Source organism: Balaenoptera ricei, chromosome 4, assembly GCF_028023285.1.
Source record: "Balaenoptera ricei isolate mBalRic1 chromosome 4, mBalRic1.hap2, whole genome shotgun sequence".
Classification (NCBI taxonomy): domain Eukaryota; kingdom Metazoa; phylum Chordata; class Mammalia; order Artiodactyla; family Balaenopteridae; genus Balaenoptera; species Balaenoptera ricei.
In genome coordinates this window covers 146,021,410-146,045,208 of record NC_082642.1, presented here as the reverse complement: position 1 = coordinate 146,045,208, position 23,799 = coordinate 146,021,410, and the positions used below count along the sequence as shown (strand labels likewise).

General features: G+C 37.5%; 1 protein-coding gene across 5 annotated transcripts in view; it reads right to left on the bottom strand.

The window, feature by feature from the left end:
- Positions 1-23,799, bottom strand: part of MAP3K7CL (MAP3K7 C-terminal like) — a 96,251-nt gene that overhangs the window by 35,474 nt on the left and 36,978 nt on the right. For 3 of the 5 annotated variants that reach the window (XM_059922240.1, XM_059922241.1, XM_059922239.1), the window contains one exon: positions 21,788-22,853. In XM_059922240.1, coding sequence (XP_059778223.1) covers positions 22,673-22,853 — 181 coding nt within the window. In that variant the 3' untranslated portion in view covers positions 21,788-22,672. Of the gene's footprint in view, positions 1-21,787; positions 22,854-23,799 lie in introns of those variants that run through there. The other 2 variants (XR_009503120.1, XR_009503121.1) reach the window with 1 other exon arrangement.

Below are 23,799 nucleotides of genomic sequence, written 5' to 3'. Positions count from 1 at the left end.
ATAGATGCTACTTTGCTCAGTGCAAGTGGTGACCTATACTTACATGAAAGTCGCTGATAAGAGAGTTTTCAAAGATGACCAAAGCATCAGGTTAGAAATAATGATCACCTTTGGGCCAGTCAGGGCAATCTTTGCAATCAATCAGATGAGGTTGAGCAGAGAGCGACTTCTGTAGAAAACACTGGAAAGAGCATGATGCTGAGAATGTACAGAAGACATGTTACAGAATTAGGATGTTACCATTTCATACGGTACAACATAGCTATAACCTGTTAAGAAATGATAGTAGCAAACAGAACAGACCAGTCTTCTGTGTACCAAACAGAAATGGACCGACTCATGAAAAGTAAGACATGAAGTGCCCAACCCAGGCATATGGTTTAAACAGAAGTTTTCCAATTGTGCTGCATAGTGCCTTGTAATCATTGCCTTTGCAAGTGAAGACTAAGAGCAAATGCTTTGCAGCATGAGATTTGGGAAGTCTGATCTCACCCCTGCCCACTATGATGACTGGGTAAGAAGCTTCTAACTATATAAAATATGTGAAACCCAAAGCTTCAAGAAATACTTCTCTGATGTTTACTTGGACTGGTCATGTTGAAATAAATGGTAGATCGAGGGTTTGCCTACAACAAGTGGACACAGGGTGCTGATGGGCCACTTCCTTCAGTGAATTCTGAGTAAGCGAATAATGAACTTCTTCCTTTTAACATAAAAAATGAAAAGGGCTTCAACCAAACTGGCTTTATCTTTTATGCGTATGTAGAATTTTATGCTTTCAAACTTCAGGAGGAAGTAGCAAATATACTCTCATGACAGCTAATGAGGCTCCCTGATATCAAAGTCTCATCTCATATGGAACTAGAATGTGATGATTCTCAACATTTAACTGCATCAGAATCACCTGGAAAACTTGTTAAACACAGATTACTGCAGCCCACCCTAGAGTTTCTGATTCAGCAGGACTGTGATAGGGCCTGAGAATTTGAATTTATAACAAGATCTCAGGTGACGCTGCTCTGCTGGTCCAAGACCCACACTTTGAAGAAGACTGCTGGAATGGAAGGAGCCTTAGTGATCACCGGGGCCATCCCCTCTACCTCACAGATGCAGAGTCTGAGGAACACAGAAGAACTTAGCACCCAAGCTGGGGCCAGAAACCATTCCCTTGACCACAAGTCATGTGTGCCATCCCTGCAGTATACCCAGATCTCCGCTGCTTCAGTCATGTCCAGTTTCTCAGAATGTCATACAGCTCCCCTCTACACTCTCCTCCTCTCCATTCCTGTATCAGGAAAAACTGTGAAAGACTTTGATGTGGACAAAAAATTACTGGGTGTCCTGTTCATCTACCTTTCTAGTCTGTCTGCCTTTTAATGTCTTTCAGCTATTTTATGACTCTAAAAGTTGTAGAAAACTGATAATAAGGCAAATGATTCTTGTCTGTAAAAATGCAAGTGAACTGGGCCTTGTGAAATAAAATTGATCATTGTGTTATTAACCAGATATGCCTCTATTTGTAAAACTATTTCAGCATTCTCAGTTGCCTGTGTGTATATGTATGTGTGTGTGTGTGTGTGTGTGTGTTTCTTTTAATTCTCTCTTGATTTTGTAACACCTTACTGGGTCTCACATTAAGTAATGAGTTAAGTAAAATCACTGACATGTGCTCATTTCACGTTTGTATGATTTGTGTATCACAATTTTATTTTTTTTTTTAAATTATCTTTTAACATCCTAAAAAGGGGGAGTCTTCTTGCATGACAGATTAAGGATCTTCAAAAATCAGCTCCTTCATAGAAGCAATAAAGGCAGTGGCAAAAATTGTCCAAATCAACTTTTTCCGGAAGTCTGGAAATTAACTAAAGGATTGCAAAGTTCCAAGGAGTGTTTATCAAGAAAAATCGTTGAATTTTGGTAAGAACAGCTAGCTGCTTTGTGGCATTTTAACTTGACCTAATCCCATCTTCCTCTCCCCATCTCCATGGTAGCCTTGAAAACAAAAGACATCACAACTATGGTAGTTGTGCAAACTAGCAGTCTAGTAACCACTGGAGAGGGTAGAATGGATTTAGAACTTCCCAAAAGCCCTGTAGTTGTTAAGATTTGACCAGTGCTGCAGCTCACTGAAAATCCCCATTCTCAGGGCTTATCTTTATTTGACCTGACTCAGAACATGCTCTGTGCCAACAGCCCCATCTCTAGGGAATTTGCTGGAAAAAAAAAAATCAGTGACAATTGTTTAATATTGCAGCTGCCTGGGATGATGTTACTGGGCAGAGTTAACCAAAACACTTAAAAAGAACAACTGGGGAATGAGAGGTCCATGCAGGACTTTTAAAAGCTCATGCATATTCTTAGGAATCTAGAAGACCATCATAGGGCTATGTGTTTGCACAGGAAAGACCAAAGAAAGTTCTAAACTCTCATTGTTAGCTTGCCTTGATGCTCTGCACAAACAGAAAGTAAAGGCTAAGGTAGAGTTGTAAACTGCCTGCAGGATCATTGAAGATATACCCCAACACACATATAGCCAATCAACAAAAGCTGGGAGAGTTACTGGTTCAAAGCATTTATGAGAATCTCTTCTAATCATTAGCTGAGACTTCAATGGCCACACATGACAAAGAACACAGACTTAATAGAATTAGTCCAGGAAAGTCACAAACAAATGAATAAACAAACAGCAACAATAACAACAAAAACAAAAACAGCAACAACAACAAATCCTGGGGACAAGACAGTGTCTGATTGTCAGAGTCACAGCAATACATTATTTTAAATGTCCAGATTTCAACAACAACAAAAATGAGATACACAAAGAAATACAAATGCATAGCCCATCCAAAAAAATAAATAAATAATCAGTCAATTCTCCCTGACAAAGTCCAGATTTGGACTTACTAACCAAAGACTTTAAGATGAATTTTTTAGTTCATCTAGTGAACTAAAGGAAACCATGTCTAAAGAATTAAACGAAAGTATAATAATTCAAAAATACAATTAAGAAGACAATTCCATTTAAAAGAGTATAAAATATAAAGTATTTAGGAATAAGTTTTTTTAAGGCATAAAACTTGTACTGAAAATCTATAAAACATCATTGAAAGAAATTAATATCTAAATAAATGCAAAGATATCCCATATTCATGGATCAGAAGACTCTATCCTTAGGATGGCAATATTCCACTAATTGATCTATAAATTCTACTCAATCCCTATCAAAATCCCATCTTCTCTTTTTTGCAGAAATTGACAAGCTGATTCTAAAATTTACATGGAAATTCATGGAAACTGAAATACACAAAGCAATCTTGAAAAAGATGAAGAAAGTTGTAAGATTTAGACTTCCCAGTTTCAAAACTTACTACAACATTACAGTAATTTAGACAATGTGGTGCTCGTGTAAGGGTAGACATATAGATTAATGGAACAAAACTGAGTTCAGAAATAAACACTTACATTGATGGTCAATTGGTTTTCAGCAAGACAATTCAATTGATAAACAATAATCCTTTCAACAAATGATGCTGAAACAACTGGATGCAAAAGAATAAAATTGAACCCCTACCTAAACACCATATATAAAAATTAACATAAACTTGACCATGACATTGGGTTAGGCAGTGGTTTTTTAGATATGACACTAAAAGCACAAGCAACAAAAGAAAAAATAGATTAATTCAATTTCATAAAAAGTAAAACCTTTTTGTGGTTTTACTTTACAGTAAAGGAAGTGAAAAGACAGCCCACAGAATTACAGAAAATATTTGTAAATCATATTATATATCTGATAAAGGGCTTATATCTAGAATAAAAACAAAACAAAACTCTTACAACTCAACAATAAAAAGAACCCAAAGAAAAAAGGAGGAAGAATTTCCTCCTTGTAAATGATACTCATGAAAAGATACTCACTATTAGTCATTAGGAAAATGCAAATCAAAATCACAATTCGGTACCACTTCATACCCACTAGATGGCTGTAATCAAAAAGACCAGTAAGAACTATTGAGAAGGATGTGGAAAAGTTGAAACTGTCAGACATTGCTGGAGGGAATGTAAAATGATGCGGCCACATTGGAAAGCAGTTTGGTAGTTCCTCAAAAAGTTAAACATAAAGTTGACCCAGCAATTCCTAGGTATATACCAATTCCTACTCCTACCCAAGAGAACTGAAAACATAGGTTCCCCCCAAAATTTATAAATTAATATCCATAACAGCATTTTCATAATAGCTAAAAGTGGAAACAACTCAAATGTCCATCAACTGTTGAATAGATAAAATGTGGTATATCCATGTAATGGAATATTATTCAGCATGAAGTACTGATACATGTGACAACATGGATGAAACAATATTTTTCTAAGTGAAAAAAACAGATTCAAAAGGCCACATATTATATGATTCCTTTTATATGAAATGTCCAGAATGAGCAAATCCATGGAAACAGGAAGTAGATTAGTGGTTGCCAAGGGTTGAAAAAAGGGGAGTGACAGCTAATGAGTACAAGGTTTCTTTTGGGGGTAGTAAAAACATTTTGTAATTGAATAGTGGTGATAGTTGCACGACTCTGTGAATATACTGAAAATCACTGAATTGTACACCTTATTTTTTCCAGGTTTATTGAGATATAATTAACATATAGGATTGTTTAAATTCAGGGTGTACAGTGTCATGATTTGATACAACTATGTACTGTGAAATGATCACCACAGTAGGCTTAGTTAACACCTCCATCACCTCATATAATTTTCATTTCTTTTTGGTGATGAGAACACTTAGATATACTCTCTTAACGACTTACAAGCATATAATATGATACTGTTAACTATAATCACCGTATTGTACATTAGATTCCCCAAAACTTATTTATTTTATAACTGAAAGTTTGTACCCTTTGACCAAAATCTCCCCATTCCCCACCCTCTGCCCCTGACAACCATTCTACTCTCTGTTTCTATGAGTTTGATTTTTTATTTTTAGATTCCACATATAAGTGAGATCACACATATTTCAAGGTCCATCCATGTGGTCACAAATGGCAAGATTTCCTCCCTTCTCTGGATAAATAATACTATATATTACAGCTTCTTTATTCATTTATCTGTAGACAAACACTTGTTTCCATATCTTGGCTATTATGAATAATGCTGCAACGAGCGTGGAAGTGCATATATCTCTTCAAGATCCTGATTTCATTTCCTTTGGCTATATGCCCAGAAGTGGGATAGATGGATCATATGATAGTTCTATTTTTAATTTTTTGAGGAACCTCCATACTATTTCGCATAGTAACTGCACCAATTTACATTCCCCCTAACAGTGCAGAGGGATTCCCTTTTCTCCACATCCTTGCTAATATCTTGTGTCTTTTGATAATAGCCACTCTAACTTGTGTGAAGTGATACCTCATGGTGGTTTTGAGTTGTATTTCCCTGATGATTAGTGATGTTGAGCGTCTTTTCATGACACTCTTTGGAAAAATGTCTATTCGGTTCCTCTGCCTATTTTTTTTTTTTTTTTTTTCGGCTATTGAGTTGTATGAATTCCTTGTATATTTTTATATGAATCCCTTATCAGATATATGGTTTGCAAATATTTTCTCCTATTCTATAGGTTGCCTTTTTATTTTGTTGAACCTGTCCCTGTTAACCAAACTGGAACACTGAATGTATCTTCCCCACAGAAATAATACTACACGTACTTCAGCCACTTGGCAGTAGGATATGCTTGGTGGGCTAACCCAGGAGTCCTCCTAACAATCTTAGAGGATATGTAAGAAACAGAAACTGCATTCCCACTTCCAAACAACCAGTTTATAAATAAACGTTTAGATCAAACTCATTCTTCTGTTCTTCAGCCAAAGATTTTTTATGTCTGTCCTTCTTTCTGTTTGTAAGCAAACTGATGCTGCAGTTCTACAGGAAACTCCTGAATATATGTTCTGAAAACTTACCTCCTGTGACCCAGGACCTTGGCCAGAGAGAGGGCAAGAGGAAGATGGAGCAGGGGTTTTCCTGAGGGTGTGGCAATAGTAATGACTCATGCTGCTTCCTTATTCTAACATTTTCCATCAGTGGGGTGGAGAAAGCCCAGTCAGGCCTGGGGGAAGCCATCTTTATTTAGAGGGTGCCCTTTGTATCATGACTGCTTTTTGTTTTCCTTTTGCCACAATGCAAAGCAGGGAAATTAAAATGCAGAACAAGATAGAGTTTAAGATGACAAGAAGAGTCATCTGTTAAATAAATGCAACATACACTAAAATTAATTCCCTAGTGTATGCAAAAAAGAAAGGCAAACTCAGCATATTTGTGTTTTGTGTGTAGTCAGGTACTAAATGACTCTTGAATCATACAAAGCCAATAAAGAGAAAAGAGACCAAGAGGAAAAAAGAAGAGAGAGGAGTGCAAAGAAGAGGATAAGTGTGAACATAAATTAGCTTTCCCACGTGGGTAGTCTAGATAGTATCTCAGTTCCCCAAACGATGTTTGTTTTGTAATTTCACTGCATTACTCTTTCAGATGTTTTCTCTCTGGATGGCTAGAGGTCCACAGTTCCAGACTCTAAATCTGTCTGTTAAAGTAAAGCACTCATGTCCTTTCTAGGTCTCTCCACTCATAAAAAGAGGAATAATTGAGGTTTTTATACCTTGAGAGATTTCTCAAAGTATTGCACATAGATTAAACATAGCAATTATATAATGCTATCCATAGCTTAAAACTGAGGGGAAAGAAGCCAAGTTGTTGAAGAAACCAGAGCCAAAAAAGGATTGCTGTTTGTTTCATTGAACCATACTGGTTTTGAAATACTGTAACTCAGATCATTCAGTGAAAGAAATATGTTTGCTTAAAACTTTTTCTTCTTTATTAAAAAGAGAGACAGAGTAAGGAAGGCATGAATTGTTGTTCCATAAAACAGGTATAATTATACCCACTGTATGTGATGTTATAAAAATTAAATTTTAAAAATTATAGGTAAAAAACTACAGATAAAACAGTGTCTGGCACATGTATCGGTAAGACTTGTCTGTCATAGTTTTTACTTTTATTGTTCTTACTCGTTATTATTATAGAGGTGGATCTGAGAGTGACAGAGTGCCTGCAGTAAATGGATGACTGATCCAAATCATTCAGAATGCTTGTGTTGTATCTCATGGACCATGTACAGAAAATAGAATGATATTTCAGTTTGTATTTGAAAGTATAATTAGTTGATACCAGACCCTCAAAAGAATCCTTAATTTTCATGTTATTATCCAAAATGAATTTCAGTGCCAAATTCCTGTATGTGAATCTTTGACCCCCCAATAATTAACTGTATTCACTAGCTAATTTCTGAATCTTGAATTATTTATAAATACAAAGATGTAAGATGCACCAAAAGCACCTTTTAAAGAAAAAATATGAGAAAAAAATGTGAAAGATTTTGAACTTTACTAAGTGTCCTGTCCAACTCATACATCTGGGTTATCTAGGCCTTTGTTTGCCTCTAACTAGGCTATTTCACAACCTTTTAGATACAGAAGTTAACTTAGAGAAAATTAATTGTAGTGTAAGTAATGCCTGTCCATAAAAATGCAAATTGTGTTCCTGTGGATATTGACCAGTTTTACCAATTTTGCATCTATTTATAAATTCACATTCTTTACCTGACTATAAATGGGTGCTTCTCTTTTGCACTGGTTGCAGAAGCTATTGGTCTCTCTTTAATTCCTGAGTTAAATATTTGATACATGTACATTTTATATTGAATGAAAGTCATGATTTTATCCTCATTGAAAATTTATCCTTTAATAAGTATAAGCTTCAAACTTATATGACTCTCTGAGGAACACATCTGAAATTCAAACAAGTTACCTCCCTTGCAAACTGTCTAGCCAAGGCCAGAATTATCTTCTTGTGGTTCCTGAACAGTCATTGTTAGAAAATCAGTAAGTCAAACATGGTTGTCTAAGCTTACTAAGTAAAGAGCAGTGCTCTGGGCATTTTTGGATAGCTTCTTCTATACACACACACACACACACACACACACACACACACACACACACACCTGTAAAGTTTCTAAGGCAACATACAAATAGTTTAAACAAAATGAGTTATCTGTCTAAAGGACTTCCTGGAGAGAAGATGTGGAAGCCAGATGTAAGTTAAAAGAGGACAGCAATATTTGCCCATCTCACAAGAGTTTATTCAAGGCTACTACTCTTTGATGTTTTAAATTAAAATTTAATTAATGTCTTTTGAGATAGAAAAGCATTGAAAATATTTTGTACTCACATTTTATTATTACAGTTGTATTTTTTTAATATAAGAATAGAACTCTTCAGCCTTTCTCTAGGAAATAGGTTGCTAAAACTTCAGACTTTTCTTTTTACTTATTTTAATCTTATGTAATTACAGAATTGAATATTTTACAACTATAATACCATTCCAATTAAGTAAGTAACATTTTATATAATTGAAATAATTATGTGGGAGGAAGTTGCTCGACCCAACTATATAACTATTCCTGTAGGTTATAGAATTGTAAAGACATTTAAAACATATTTCTATGGGAAGGTGTAGTGTTTCTAACAAAAGTGGTAACAAACTATAATCATATGAGTAGCTGAAGATTATAAATAATGACCTTTTAATGATTATGACTAATTATATTAGTGGGTGTTTAATAGAAAAAGGGAGAAAGTATGAGAATTTAATTGTGTGTCATCAATGTGGAGCACTTAATAAAAGATTACAGAAACCTAGAGAGAGCTTTTTAGAATGAACTGCAATATCTGTTTTTAAAATTATTAATACTTCTTTTACTTGTGAGTATTCTTCATGCATTGCCTGTTATTAAACTTATTAGAAGGTGAAATAATTTTGTCAATCACTATTCAGGCATCACTTCCCCTGCAAAATAATCCTTGATGTCTACAAGACAGAAATGTTCTTTCCTTTCTGCTCACACAGTGTATATGCCATAAGTGCTCCGTAATTGCTATTTATACATGGGTCTATATCTATAAGTGTGGTATAATGGAAAAAATATAGAAGTTGGAGTCAAATCAGAATGAATTCCAAAATAATTGCTAGTTGAGTGATCATAGATGAGCAAATAAACATTATGAACCTCAGCAAGATGTGCATAATAATTGTTATAGTATTATTGTATATACTTATATATATATATACAATAGTGTTATAGTATTATCATCAAGATTAAGGGAAATTACATATGTTGTTACCTGGAGCATAGTGAGTGCTCAATAAGATTATATAAGTATTTCCACCTCTTTCCTACATCATAAATAAGCTATTTTTGTCTGTTTCATTATATATTTGCCATAGAGCCTATTACCATATTTACTATAAAATGCTAAATAGATATTATACTAAAAAATTGGAAAAACCTAACATTACAAGTTCCTTTAACATTGTTAGTATTGTTAGTATTTCTCACACCATCCCTTTTGTTTTGATAAGTCATCATTAGTATTCATTATTTCCTCGCCTTCACTAGAAATGGTGTTTTGACACCAGTGATTGAAAAAAATGAAAATGGTTGAGAAATTCATGATCCTTGCAAAATGCTCCTGGTGTTTCTTCTTCATTATTTATAGACTAATGCCCAACCTTGCTGAGTTGGGTAAGGATGAAACTTTCATCCAGGCTCCATCCTGCCTGTTCACAAACTTTGGCCTAGGTGAAGGGGGCAGGGGTGGTCAGAGGAGTGAGACTCTGACACGGGAGGAGTCACCCAACCCGACTCAGCCATCTAGCTGGGTGTCTCACCACCCAGCTCACACATTCTCACACTGGCCAAACCAGATTCCAGCCAGTCCTGAACCTGCCACTGTCTTTTCCCCTGAGATGTCGTCTACCTGAACTCCATCTCCTCACATTTTGGCTTGCGTCCTTTGCAGCTCAACTTACTTCCCATCTTTTCTAGAAAATCTTTCCTGAATTATCTCCCTTTCTCTAATAACCCCCTTGCACTCCCCACCCCACCACAAGAAACAAAAATAATCTCTTGTAGGCCATGTTCCTTTCTCCTAGGGTTGACAGGATACAGGAAGTCCAGCCAAATCTTAATTTTAATAAACAATTAAAAACTTTTAGTATTAGTATGTCCCAAATATTCCGTGAGATGTATATATACTATTTGTTGTTTACCTTGAATTCAATTTTAATCAGGCACCCTGTATATTTGTTTAGTAAATTGTGCGCCCCTACTCTCCTGTCTTGCGCTGTAGTATGGTATTATGTCACTTGTCTTGTATCACACCATGAGTCATACGTATTATCCAGGCTGCAGGCTCTTGAAGGCCAGGAACAGTGTCCAATTCCTTTGTGTCACCACCACTTCTACCTCACCCTTCCTGATGCTCCACACCAGTGTCTTAAATGACACTGAGAGAACAGAACTAGGGTCCTCATTCATTCTTTCATTCCTTCCTTCAGTTATCAAATATCCATTAAATACCTACCAGCTGCCAAGCACTGAAGTATATTCTGCAGATACAACTTTAAACAAGATACAACTACTGTCCTCAAGGAGCTCTCAGCTCATTCAGGAAGACAGGCATGTCAGGAAGCCATTTCAATCAGTACGATAAATTCTAAAATAGGGTAAGATGAGAACACAGGGGAAAGGCACCAAACCCAGCCTTCAGGGGTCCAAGGAGACGTCTGAGAGGAAACAGCAGTGAGACGGAGACCTAATCATTAACAAGAGTTAACCAGGGGATGGCAAAGAAGGCATTCCAGACAGAGAGAGTGGCATGAACAAAAGCTGAAAGTAAGAAGAACATGGCATCAATGTTTAATCAATTAAATCTTCCTTTTAGTTCAAGTTTTTTCTGACCCATGGATGCCACTGTCTTTTGAGGACCCAAGCCTCTTAACAGGTTTTCTCAAGGAATTCAATGACGAGAGCTCTTCTTTCTCTCTTACCTCATCACCTCTAGGCTGGTTTCTTTTCTCCTTGTAATCTAAGCATTTTGTTCAATAACGTAGAGCTAAAAGTGACCAACTGTCTTGGCTTCCTCACCTTCCTTTCATCAGTCTCACTCTCCCTGCTCCATCCAAGGTTCTTTCTTATTTTTCCCTCTGTTTACTCCTTCCAACTCTTGTTCTCCCATGGAGACTGACGCCTCTAACCATAGCTACTTTCTAATCCTCTTTAGGTGATTCCACTCACCCCTCATTCTCTCTTTCCTACATAACCCGACCACACTCCATATAGTGGTGAGACATTTGTAGGGTTCCAACACTAAAAGTGCAATCACAAGAGAAAAGAAAATCACATCCCTGGTGAGAGGGATAAAAATGAAGAAAGGAAGTTCGCAGGTGAAACCCATTGAAGTAAAGCTGCTTCTTAACAATGCATTTTGGATTAATCAGCTGTCCTTAGTCATTTCCACAACCCTAGCTTGTAGCACAAAGCAAGCACTCAGTAAACTGTTGACATAAGAATTTACCTTTTTCTAATTTTCTAATTTACTTTGTTCTAATTAAATCTTCAGTTATGGCAAGTGGTAGAATTGAACAAATATGATGAACAGTAGCTAGCTGTCTGTATAAGTGTGAAGCTAGGAATTTGAATATAGAATTTGTGATGACACGGTATTTGTGATGGTTAATTTTATGTGTCCAGTTGACTGGGTCTCAGGATGCCCTGATATTTGGTGAAATATTATTCTGGGTGCTTCTATGGGGGTGTTTGAGGATGAGAGTAAGATTTAAATTGATAGACTGAGTAAAGGAGATTGCCCTCCCTAATTGGGTGGGCCTCGCTCAATCAGTTGAAGGCCTGAATAGAGCAAAAAAGCTGACCCTCCCCCAAGTAAGAGATTCCTCCTGCCTGAAAGTTATAAAGTTGGGACATCAGCTCCTCCTAGGTCTCAAATGTGCTGGCCTTGTACAAGAACTACACCACTGGCTCTCCTGGTTCTCAGGCCTTCAGACTCAGACTAGGATGTACACTATCAACTTTCCTGAGTCCCCAGCTTACAGACTCACCCTGAAAATCTCGGAACTTACCTGTCTTCATAATTGCATGAGTATGTATATATATATATATATATATATATATATATATATATATATATATAACTATATATGCTATTGGCCCTGTTTCTCTGGAGGGCCCTAATACAGTATCACAGGAAATAAGATAATCAGAAGCTACTTTGATTATAATATCCGCCTCTAATTTGCCTTATAAATTTTTCATGATCCAGGTACATCCCTTCTCCCTGGGTAATTAGATCACTCTTCACTACATGTGGGTGATTTGATTCTTATAGGCCATTTTTCCATATTAAATGTCAAGGTCCTTTGAAGAATATTCCTAGTTTATTTGGTAGGAATCAATCCCCTACAAACAGCCCCACAATGTTTGCCACTTGTGTATCCATGACAATAAAGCTGCCTCAGGTACCGCATCATATTAGGGGTGGTCAGAAGACAGGGAAATGTCTGTGAGCTCTGATATTCAGGAATAAAAGGTAAAAAACTAGGTTAAAACCAAGTAATGCTTTCTCATCAGACACTCTCTTGTCCCATACTGTTATACAAAAGTAATGATTGCAGAAGTAATAGAAGATGCAAGGACATGGGATGAGGGGATGAGGTGAGAGTTTAGTGAGGACTTCAAGGACATCGAAGTGTTAAACGTACAGCGCTAAGCAGGGCCAACATCACAGATGTGCCATCTGCACAGATGCCCAGAAGGGCCCTGCACTGACTTTAGCGCTCTACTGTCACCATCTTGAGACTCTTAATAAGTTTTGAAACAAGAGGCCCCAAATTTTCATTTTGCACTTGGCCTTGCAAATTACAAAATTGGTCCTGATGCTAAGTAAATCTTCAAGTTTGGTAACCAGTTATAAGTTAAAAGTAAATGTTTATTCAACTTTCCAACTACTGATTATTCTAATGGTTTTATGTTACGATCCAAGAATAATAGCAAACCAAACTGAAATCCCATCATCCCATGCTCTTCCCACAGATGGAAACAACAGCAGACAAGAAAAGACCTTGAGCAACAGCCATAAGGAACTACGTAACAACCAGTCCTCGTGCAGAGCTTGAGAAGAGATGCAAGTTAATTAGCAGTATTTACAAGAGCTTGGATAACTGCTTCTAAAATCAAGGACTGAACCTCTAATAATGGGATGACATTGGCCCTCCGCCAGTGAAATGGCTTCAAAATGCCCAGTCGAGGAACTAGTAAAATAATTTGGCACCATTGTCAAAACCTTCTTTTGCCATCCTTCACTCTTGACAAGCTTCCCTTGATGTAAGAAAAAAAAAACTGCCTACAATCTGCACGTGTATTACTTGCTATACAAAAATGATCACCTGACTTCCATTTCAGGCATTAAAAGAGACCAAATATCGTATTTCCAGGTTTTAGACAACACATTCATATAAACACAAACGTGCATCAGAGCTTTCCATTTGTAAAAGCATTTGTATTTAACATACTCTGGATAGACATTAAAAGTGAAAGAATTTGAATATGATTAATATATTCCAAGAACTCTCATCTGGTGGGACAGAGGAAGGCACTGCCACCCAATTTGATAAATGGAGAACTTGGCCTGCTGATTTGGCAATACTTCTGACCAGCTACCAAAATAAAAGACTGCACCAACATCACTGCTGACTCACAACTGTCCTGAAGGTTTGAGTTTCCCTCCTGTGGCAGAATATCCTACTTGTACCCTACATGTTTCACCGCCTATACGTCTCTCCTTCTTCACTGCTAAGTTCCAGGCAATAAGATTGTATTAGTCAGAGTTTGCAGAGAAACAAAACCAATAGACATACATATATAGAGAGATTTATTATAAGAAAATGATTCAAGTGATTATGAAGACTGATAAATCACAAATCTGCCATCTGCAAGCTGAAGACCTAGGAAAGCCAATGGTGTAGTTCCCATCTGAAGGTCAGAAGGCTTGAGACTCAGAAGGAGACAATGTTTCTATTCTACTCTAAAGGCAAGAAAGAACCGATGTCCCAGCTCAATGCAGGCAGGCAGGAAGAGTTCTCATAGAAAAGTCAGCCTTTTTGCTCCATTCAGGCCTTCAACTGATTGAGTGAGGCCCACCAACATTAGGGAGGGCAATCTGCTTTATTCAGTCTTCCAATTTAAATATAAATCTCATGCAAAAGCACCCTCATAGACACACACAGAATAATGTTTGCCCAAATATCTGGGCACCCTGTGGCCCAGTCAAGTTGACACATAAAATTAACCATCTCAGGAAGGTCATTGGAAGCATCTTGTGGCAGCTCCCAGGATAATCAGTCCACTCCTAAGTTGCTCCCCTTCTTTGTCTCTTCCTCCTCCAGCTGCCACCATCTTCGACCATGACAACAAGGGACATACCTAAATAATGGCAGAAAAATTTGGGGCTCTGAAGATTTTGTGGAGCAGAAACACCATATCAGCCCAGGACTCTATATCCCCAGTCTTCTACATCAGAGAAAAAAGAAACTTGCACCTCGTTTAATCTGCTGTTATTTGGTGATGATGGTTTGTGGAAAAGGAGGGGATCTGTGAAAGCTGATGCTAATCCTAATTGATATATCTCCCTTTCTCTCCCATTTCACACTACAGGAGAGAATGATGGATTGGGCAACAAATTAGCTAAAATACCTATGACTAGAAAGAGAGAAAACCCTAAGACCTGTGTAGCCCTCAACTCTACAGTGAAGGTAACAATCAAACTTTATACAGCACAGTAAAGCTTTTGTGCAGCCTTTCACGACATTACTTTATATCTTTCCAAAAATAACCTTGTGAGGCAGGAAGCCTTATGTTTTAATCCTCATTTTTCTCTCTGAAAAACCTAGGATTGTCCTTGCTTAGATGATAATTTGGTTTTGATTCTTCATATTAAGCTAAGCAAAACCATGCAGTATCAAGTGGGCAACAATATCTTATTCAATAGAATTCTATCACTTTACAAACAGTTATGGGGAGCTTTAAAACTTCTTTATAAATGCAAATTAAGCCTTAAAGCAAGATTATAACGGTGAAATTCTGTTTTAACCTGATGGACACCAAAATGACTTTGCTAAATTTAAACTGCATTTCAATGGAAACCCATGGTCACTGTGGAACCAAAGGATATTGAGCCTGTTGTTTGTTTGCTGTGATCATTTGTAGATAAAGCAAGGAAACACTATTATTTGTGTCACAGTGCATGTTAGCACTAAATGCTAGGAGAAATCCTAAAGCTGCAAGAACTCTTTCATTTAGCCCAGAGTTTCTCAAACTTGTGTGACCATGAATCAGTTTTTTCGTTTTTTTCTTTTCTGGTTTTGTTTTTTATAAATACTTTACATTTCAAACACTGGTGTTGCAAGAGCATGTTTTCAGAAGCACTATACCACTTTCTATTTTGAGGGCACTTTCTTCTCACTCAACGTACTACAGGGTAGGACAGGGTTGGAGGGGGCAGGGGACAGAGGATTACATGGCTGCACTTGCGGAGTTTTCTCCATACCACCCTTCTTAATTAGGATTACCAGTATTAGCCAATAAAAATACAGGATTCCCAGTTAAAATTGAACTTCAGATGAACAGCAAAAAAGAATTTTTTTTTGTATAAGTATGTCCCATGTAACGTTTGGGACCTACTTATACTGAAAATCTATTCATTGTTTATCTGATTTCTGAAATTCAGTTTAACTGGGCACCTTGTATTTTGTCTGGCAACCCTACCCTTAATCCATCGCCAGGGAGGAGGAGCTTCTGGTCGACCTGGTGTATATTTCCAGGCATTTAATGGGGCTTTATGACTAGGAAGGAGCGCTGGAGTCAAATCACAAGCCTCTGCCCCCAAGTTTGTAAACAGTCTCTCCATGAAGTTCTCTTTTTTCGGCCTCTTTTTGTGCTCCTCTTCCTTACAAGGACCTGAGTTAATATCCGGTAAGACTGAGATTTAGGGCAAATGGAGATGCCTTGCCTGAGCCTTAATCCTAAATCTCAAACTCAAACCTAGGTTTGCAGAAAGTCTTGCTTTGGGGGTTTTCGCACCAACAGTAAAGAGGTTCCCTTTTTCTTATTTCTGGACCAGCTAGCTATAGGTCAATGCATGCCGCTCAGTAGGCTTAACATAAGCTATTGCTATCCCTACAACTATTATTCTTATTAGCACCCTAAATATCTGTATTGACAATATCGCAATGGTTGTATAACGGTTTGGGGATGGGGGGTCAGGGTACTCAAACGTCATCAACACTCATCTCTCTCTACTTTAGAGAAAAGGAGAACAGACCACCAAATAGAGATTTGCACACAGACCACAATGACCCCCTGGTAAGTCTTGAGTCTTCTTTCTTGCCTGGGATCTGAGAACTGACCGCTGTGTTCACTGTGTTCATTTCCAGAAATCATAAGACCTCAAAATTTGATTGGCCAGATGTTCTAAGAATACTTAGGGCTGGACACAGTAACAAGTTAAATTTTAAATTTTTTAATCTTAAAAAAAGAAAGCACCCCAACTTACCTGCAATCGATTTCTTGCTTTTTTTCCCAGCTATTTTTAAATAATCAAATCACCATAGTCTCTATAGCATTCTGGAGATTACAGGGTTTGTGAGTCATATCCTTATTTACAGGAATGATGGGGGAAAGTCAGCACTTCAGCATTTACTCCATTTTTGAGAAGTGAACAGGCAATTAAAAAGCTCAGGGTGGCGAGAGGAAAGCCGTTTAATATATAATTTTACCTTGTCCTACTATTTCTTTATCTTTCCCTTTTCAAGACTCAGACCTGAGAGAACTGCCACTGCCCAGACACGTCCAGTGACAGATACAATATGTTAGTGTAGCAGATGGCAGACGCATATTCTTCCTTGTTTGGCTGTTAAAAAACTTGATTCCTCCTTTTTTTCACACTGGCTCAGTCCTTCTGCTTAGAATTTCTTGTCTTAAACTTCTTAGTTCAAAAGAACGAAAAGTTTTTAAAAGAGAAACTCCTTGGGGAAAACTTTGTTTTCCAGCTTGTGTGACTCAGACCATCAACTCATGGCCGTTATTGTAGCCTCGATAATCTACTCTCATAAAAGCCTCCTCTTTTATCTCCCTGCCCCAGAGCTGTCTGAGAAATGTGCAAATAGGAGGACTGATTAGGAACATTTTCAAAGTTTCAGGGAGCAAATTGAAATCGATATGATTTTAACACTAGAACTTAAAACCCCCCTGAGTATATAAGACACTTTTCTTTCAGGGAGCATTTGTTTCTAACCATGGGAAATAATATATTCCCCGTTAATTAAAACATAGAAGGTTAGAACTGGAAGGGTGTTCAATGAAGCTAAAGGTTAAGGCTATCAGCTTTGTGGGTGATTTCATCTCTGCCTTGTGGACATTTCACATGTGTGACGTGATCTGCACATCCATCTTTGATTATTACCATTCTTTAAAAATAACATGGACAGGTGGAAAATATTGTCTCAAAAGTTCTAACTGCTTAAGAATATTCTCTTACGAGCTGTGAGTTTGGCAACTTTGAAACATGAAATAAACATTAAAAAACAGATCATAGAAATCTTCATTAAAAAGCAGGATTATTAGTGTCACTCAATTAAATATGTTAATGGTGACAGTGGAGGTAAGTTCTGTCTTCTATTCTAAGCCAGGCCACATGATACGATTAAGGGTTTACCTTCTCTCTAAGGAGAAAAATAGTCACTAAAATGACTTCTCAAGTAAAATGTATATAATAACCCTATACAAATAACCCTATCAACTGTATAGCTAGCTAAATCTGTATAGTATAAATAACTCCATACAGTATAGCACTCTAAGCAACTTAAAATGAAGTAACTTAACAAAGAAAACCCAAAACATGTTACCCTAGAAGATAATGTGTTAACATGTTGTCCCTGTACTTGAAAGTCTTCAGTGGCTTCCTATTGTTTTTAGGATTAAGGCCAAAATTCTTAGTGTGATCTTCAAGGTCCTGCCTTATCCTGCAACCTCATCTTGTACCACACTCTCCATACCTCTTCATGCTCAGCCACATGGGCCTCCCTCCAAGTCTTTGAACATGCCCCAGGGCCTTTGCACATGTTTCACTCTGTCTAGACACCTTCCTCCTCCTGCCTTCTTTGCCTCTTTAGCTCTTACTCATCCATCAGATCTCAGCTCAGTAGTCACCACCTTGAGGAAACCATCCCAGACTCCTCATCTCAGTTAGATTCTCTTTCGTATATGAACTCATAGACTATATTTTTTTTCTGTTTGGCACTTACCTCATTTATTTGTTTTATTTTTTATCTATTGCCACATAACAAATCAACCCAAAATTTAGTGGCTTAAAACAGCATTTATTATCTCAAAGTTCCTGAGACTCAGGAACAGGAGCAGCTTGGTGGGTGGCTTTGGTTCAGAGTCTCTCACGAGGCTGCAGCCATTTGCAGCCTCACCTGGGACTGGAGGACTTGCTTCCCAGCTCACTCGTGTGGCCTCAGGTCCTTACCACGTGGGCCTCTCCGTAGGCCTGCTGGAGCCTCTTCAGAACACGGCAGCCAGCTCACCCAGAGCAAGTGATCCAAGAGAGAACGGATGAGAAGGAAGCTCTGTGTCCTTATGACCTGGGCGTAGAAGCCACATACTGGCACTTCTGCTTTATTCTGTTTGTCACAAACAAGTGAAGTCCACCCCACACTAAAGGGGAGGAGAAATAAGCTCTACCTTTTGAGGGGATTTTTGGATATATTTAAAACTACCCCAGGTAGGTATTTAAGTAAATGTTTACCTTCCCTACAAGCCTAAGGATTCCTTGAGTACTGGACCCACATTTCTGTTGTGCACTGTTGTGTCCCTGACACCTTCCAGAATGCTTGGCAAAATACAAGCATTGAGAGAAAGAAAAGAAAGAAGAAAGAAAGAAAGAAAGAAAGAAAGAAAGAAAGAAAGAAAGAAAGAAAGAAAGAAAGAAAGAGAGAAAGGAAGGAAGGAAGGAAGGAAGGAAGGAAGGAGGGGGGGAGGAAGGAAGAAAGGAAAGAAAGAAAGAAAGAAAGAAAAAGAAAGAAAGGAAGGAAGGAGGGAGGGAAGGAAGGAAGGAAAGAAAGAAAGAAAGAAAGAAAGAAAAAGAAAGAAAGGAAGGAAGGAAGAAAGGGAGAGAGAGAGAAAGAAAGAAAGGGAGAGAGAGAGGGAGGAAGGAAGGAAGGAGGAAAGGGGAGGGAGGGAGTGAAGGAAGGAAAGAAGGAAGAAGGAAAGAAGGAAGGAAAGGCAGAGTGAGGGAAGGAAGGAAGGGAGGGAGGGAGAGAAGGTAAAAAGTCTATTTGCATTTGAATCCCAGCCCTGCGAAACACTGTACAAATTATGTAACCTTACTTTCTGGCTTTGGGGAATGGGGATAATTATAGCTACCTCTCAGGCTGTTCTGAGAATTAAATAATACAGCCTATATGACGAACCTGGATTTTTCTGGCACAGAAAGGGCTCATTAAACATTACTTTTATTCATCTTTTTGCTTCAGTGACACCTGCCATCCATCCCAAGGCACGTGAATTCTCCTTCTCATTTTGTCTCTCCCGACCCTACTAGTCTGTTCCTCCAGTTCAGCTGCTGCCACTCTCCCTTGCTGCACACTCCTTCCTATGAGCCTCCTGACAATTTCTGGTATCCATCCATCCTGTACACCGCAACCCTATTCATTGTCTTCAAGACCAGCCCTGACCATTCACTCCTCTTTTCAAAATGTTTATTTTGTCCAAACTCTCCCAGAACCAGGGCCTATTGGAACTTCTCAACTTAATTTGTCACTATCCCCCTACATATACCCTCTGGGAAGACTATCTACTGCCTCCCAAAGTGTGGAACACTGGGATTGCATCATTCATTTTTGCTGTTATTCTGCCTTGCACTTGGTAAGTAAATAGTAAACTTCTGTTGAATTGAATTTGAATTCCAGATCCCTTTTAGTTCCTTGTTTGTACTGAGTTAATGATACATCCAAGCCCAGGTACCAGAATGACATCAAGATACCAACACCAATGAGTAGAGACTGGACTTTTAGTCACCTGTAACCACATTCTTTTTATGTCTATATAAACTAAATGGCCCACAAATAGCAAATTCTTTAGCAGAGCAATTACACAGTATAATGTGGGTTACAGTTTTCTTAAATTCTAGCTCTAAAGCAAGCACTTCATCTTAATACTAATAGAACCTCTGTGCTCATTTTTAATGCTCTATAAATTTTTCATTATTGCTAATAGCAAGAACATTGTAAATATATTTGAAGATATAAAATTCTTAAATGATTCTGTGTTATACAGACGATAGGCAGCGGTAAATAAGATTGGAGGAAATTTGTCAAATGAATGAAAAGATGAAACTGACAATATAAGAAATTTTGCCTTTAGGTTTCTCTGACAATGCTACAAAAGTAGATGTTTTTATATTTTTAATGAATAAAAGTCTGCTTAAAACTCACACTCCTATGTGGAATCACTATATGGTACACCTGAAACTAATATAATACTGTAAATCAGCTATACTTCAATTAAAAAATATTAAAACACACACACACCTATAGAAATGCTTACTTTTGAGTCATAAATAGATATCTTTTGGAAACATAGTAAAATTCCAGGCTGAGACTAGAGCAGATATGAAAACTATTTACTCAGTGTCTCCTTAACATAATAACAGTGTGTTCAAATATTTTGACCTGGTAAAATTATTTTCATTCTAGTAGAGCAGAGAGATTTTGGAACTACATTTCCCTGCCCTCCCCTCCCATTTTCTATACGGTGCCATGACTGCTTGAATTCTGTAAATACGTGTAACCCTCTTCAGATGGGCAGTGATCAACAACTAATCATTGTATTTAAAGTTAGGTAACTTACCCTTCATCCTTCCATTCCATTAACCTTAGATTTATATAAATTTAGTCAACAAGTCCTCCTTTATATCAGTATATATAAGCCTTGGGGTTATTTTAAAAAGAAGGCTCTACCAGGATAATAGGGACTTTCACCTTTAGTTAAATGTTAAAGCAGCTGAAAGGTGAGTAGGCTCACATAACATTCAAGCTTTGAGAGCTATCGAAAAGCTTCATTTTACAAACGAGGAGACTGAGGGTGAGGATGCCAAGGACCTCACGGAAACACACCATAGGACAAGAAACCCATGGCCCTGCATCATGTTTCCGCTTGGCATTTGCCCACCTGCCCAGTGATTAGTCTAACCCAAGGTGCATCAACCTCTGTGCCACTGGCACATTGGGCCAAACAATTCTTCACTGTTGTGATGCTGTCCTGTGTATTGCAGGATGTCTAGCATCAACCCCAGCCTCGACTCTCCAGATGCCAGAAGCACTCCCTCATCCTAGTCGTGACCACAAAAATATCTCTAGACTTTGCCAAATGTCCCTTGAGGGTAAAGTCACCCCCAGTTGATAACAACCCCCAAGCCATCTTATTGCTTTAATCAGCTATTCTCTTTTATGTTTTCTGGGCAAATACTTTAAGACACTAATGATCATAGTCAGTATAGAGCTCTGAGTTATTTATATGAGAAACCACAGTCTTACAAGAAAAGGGACTTCACCGCTTTTCTGGCACTTCCAAATACAACTAAGAGCAAATTCTGACTAGGGTTAACCCATCCCAACTTTTAGCATAAATTGAGGTTAAGAAAGAGACAGAATACAGACTGAGAGTTTTGATCTATGTTTAATGAAAAAGAAGTTACAGGAATAGAAATGGACATAAAACAAAGAGATCAATTTGGCAAAATATGGTGATAGATAGAACAAGGGAAAAATCATTTTAATCTTAAATTTACTCAGATATTCTTATTAGTTATCATGGATCCAAAACATCTCCTTAAATCCAAAACAGAGTAATAGTTAGAATTTTACTGTTCAAATTACTGGGATGTTTTCATAGGAACTCACCAAAGTAATGTCCAAACAATACTTTTCCATTTCTCCCAGAACACACACAAGCAAAGGCAGAGATGTTTACCAGGAGGTAACGTGGCATGGAGAAAATGCAGCCTTATCAGCTTTTTATTACAACAGCAAGTTAGCACTGGCAAATGTGCTTCTGGCACAAACATGCTTTCCGCTAATATTTTCATGAGAAAGCTTTTATGATATGCAACCATTTATTCTTAGTACAATCAATCATTGAGGGATTAAACCTAACTCTGATGAACATAAATATATTTGGAGGAGTTTCTGACAGTTCAGATTAGAGCACCGTAGAAATATTAAAGATGTGAAATTTAAAAATACACAGATATGAAACTGCAGTGAGCATCTTACTACTTTGTTTCATGGCTGAATTCTGTTCATGGTTCTTAGTAGAATCAGTCAATGTTCTATTTCTATCATTTTCTACCCGGATCTACAGTATGATTGTATCTTGCTAAATAAGAAAAAAAAAACATCTTTGGAAACGAATTATGATCTCTGAAAACATCTGGTAATAGGTTTGTTTTAATTGCCTTATTTAAAATAAAATAACCCTTCTCTCAAACTATATCAGGCAAGCATTAAACTCGTTAGTATAGACGTCGGCCATGTGGGTAATAAGGAGAAGCAATAGATTTTACTCACTATCCTTTTAAAATAAAAAATCTTTTGGCCAGTGCATAGCAGCCACCAACCTCTTACGCTCACATTGAATAATTTCAAGTTAGGACGAGCCCTGTCTCTTCTGATACTGTATTCTAAGTTTCTCCAGTTGTTCTATACACTGGGACTGGGCCAGCTTCAATGTCCGATTCTCCTCCGTCAGTGCCTCAAATTCCCGAGCCAGCTGAGCGGCGTCCAGCTTCTCCTTTTCTGCCTGATCCAGCTTGGCAATGAGCTCCTTTCTGAAGATTCAGGGGGGCAGGTGAGGAAGAAGCATAAAATGTAATGCCAACAAATTAAATTATACAGCAACAGCATAATGGAAGTCGAACATGTCATTCTACTCTTCTCAATTTTACCCATCTCTGCTTGCCTCCAATGAATTACTTTTATTTTTCCCAACTTCACAAATGTTAGATGCCTTTATTTTATTCCAGCACCTCGTCTAGATATATCCAAAATATTAAACATATACCAGCGCAGATATAGAGAACAAATGTATGGATACCAAGGGGGAAGGGGGGGAATCGGATGAATAGGGAGATGGGGATTGACATATATCCACTATTGATACTATGAAGAAAATAGATAACTAAAGAGAACCTACTGTACAGCACAGGGAACTCTACTCAGTGCTCTGTGGTGACCTAAATGGGGAGGAAATCTTAAAAAGAGGGGATATAAATACACATAAAGCTGATTCACTTTGCTGTACAGTGGAAATTAACACAGCATTGTAAAGCAAATATACTCCAATTAAAAATAAATAAATAAATAGAAATAAAATAAAATAAACATATACCAGAAAAAGCTCAATAAGTCCTTTGGCAGTCAAAAGGGGTGATCTTTTAAAGAGTACAACAAATTATAAAAATTATGACTATTTTGTAGGAAGAAAACAGAAAAATTTGCTTATAATTTAAGATGCTATTGTCTTACGGGTGGGTGAATCATAGTTTGTCCCTTACCTAAGTTTTGTCCTCCAAATTCAGTTATTATCTTCTTTTTTTTCTATTTCTGAGTTTAACAAATCTTTACTAGGCAAAGTAACAAATCTTTATGAAGAAATTCCAGTTGCCTCCTACAGATATTATTTTCCATGTCTTTCCTTAGTCTTTATATATATCTTGTCGCCCTAACTAACAAAGCAGTATCTCTACGTTTGGTGCTGGCCTGACTCCTGAATTT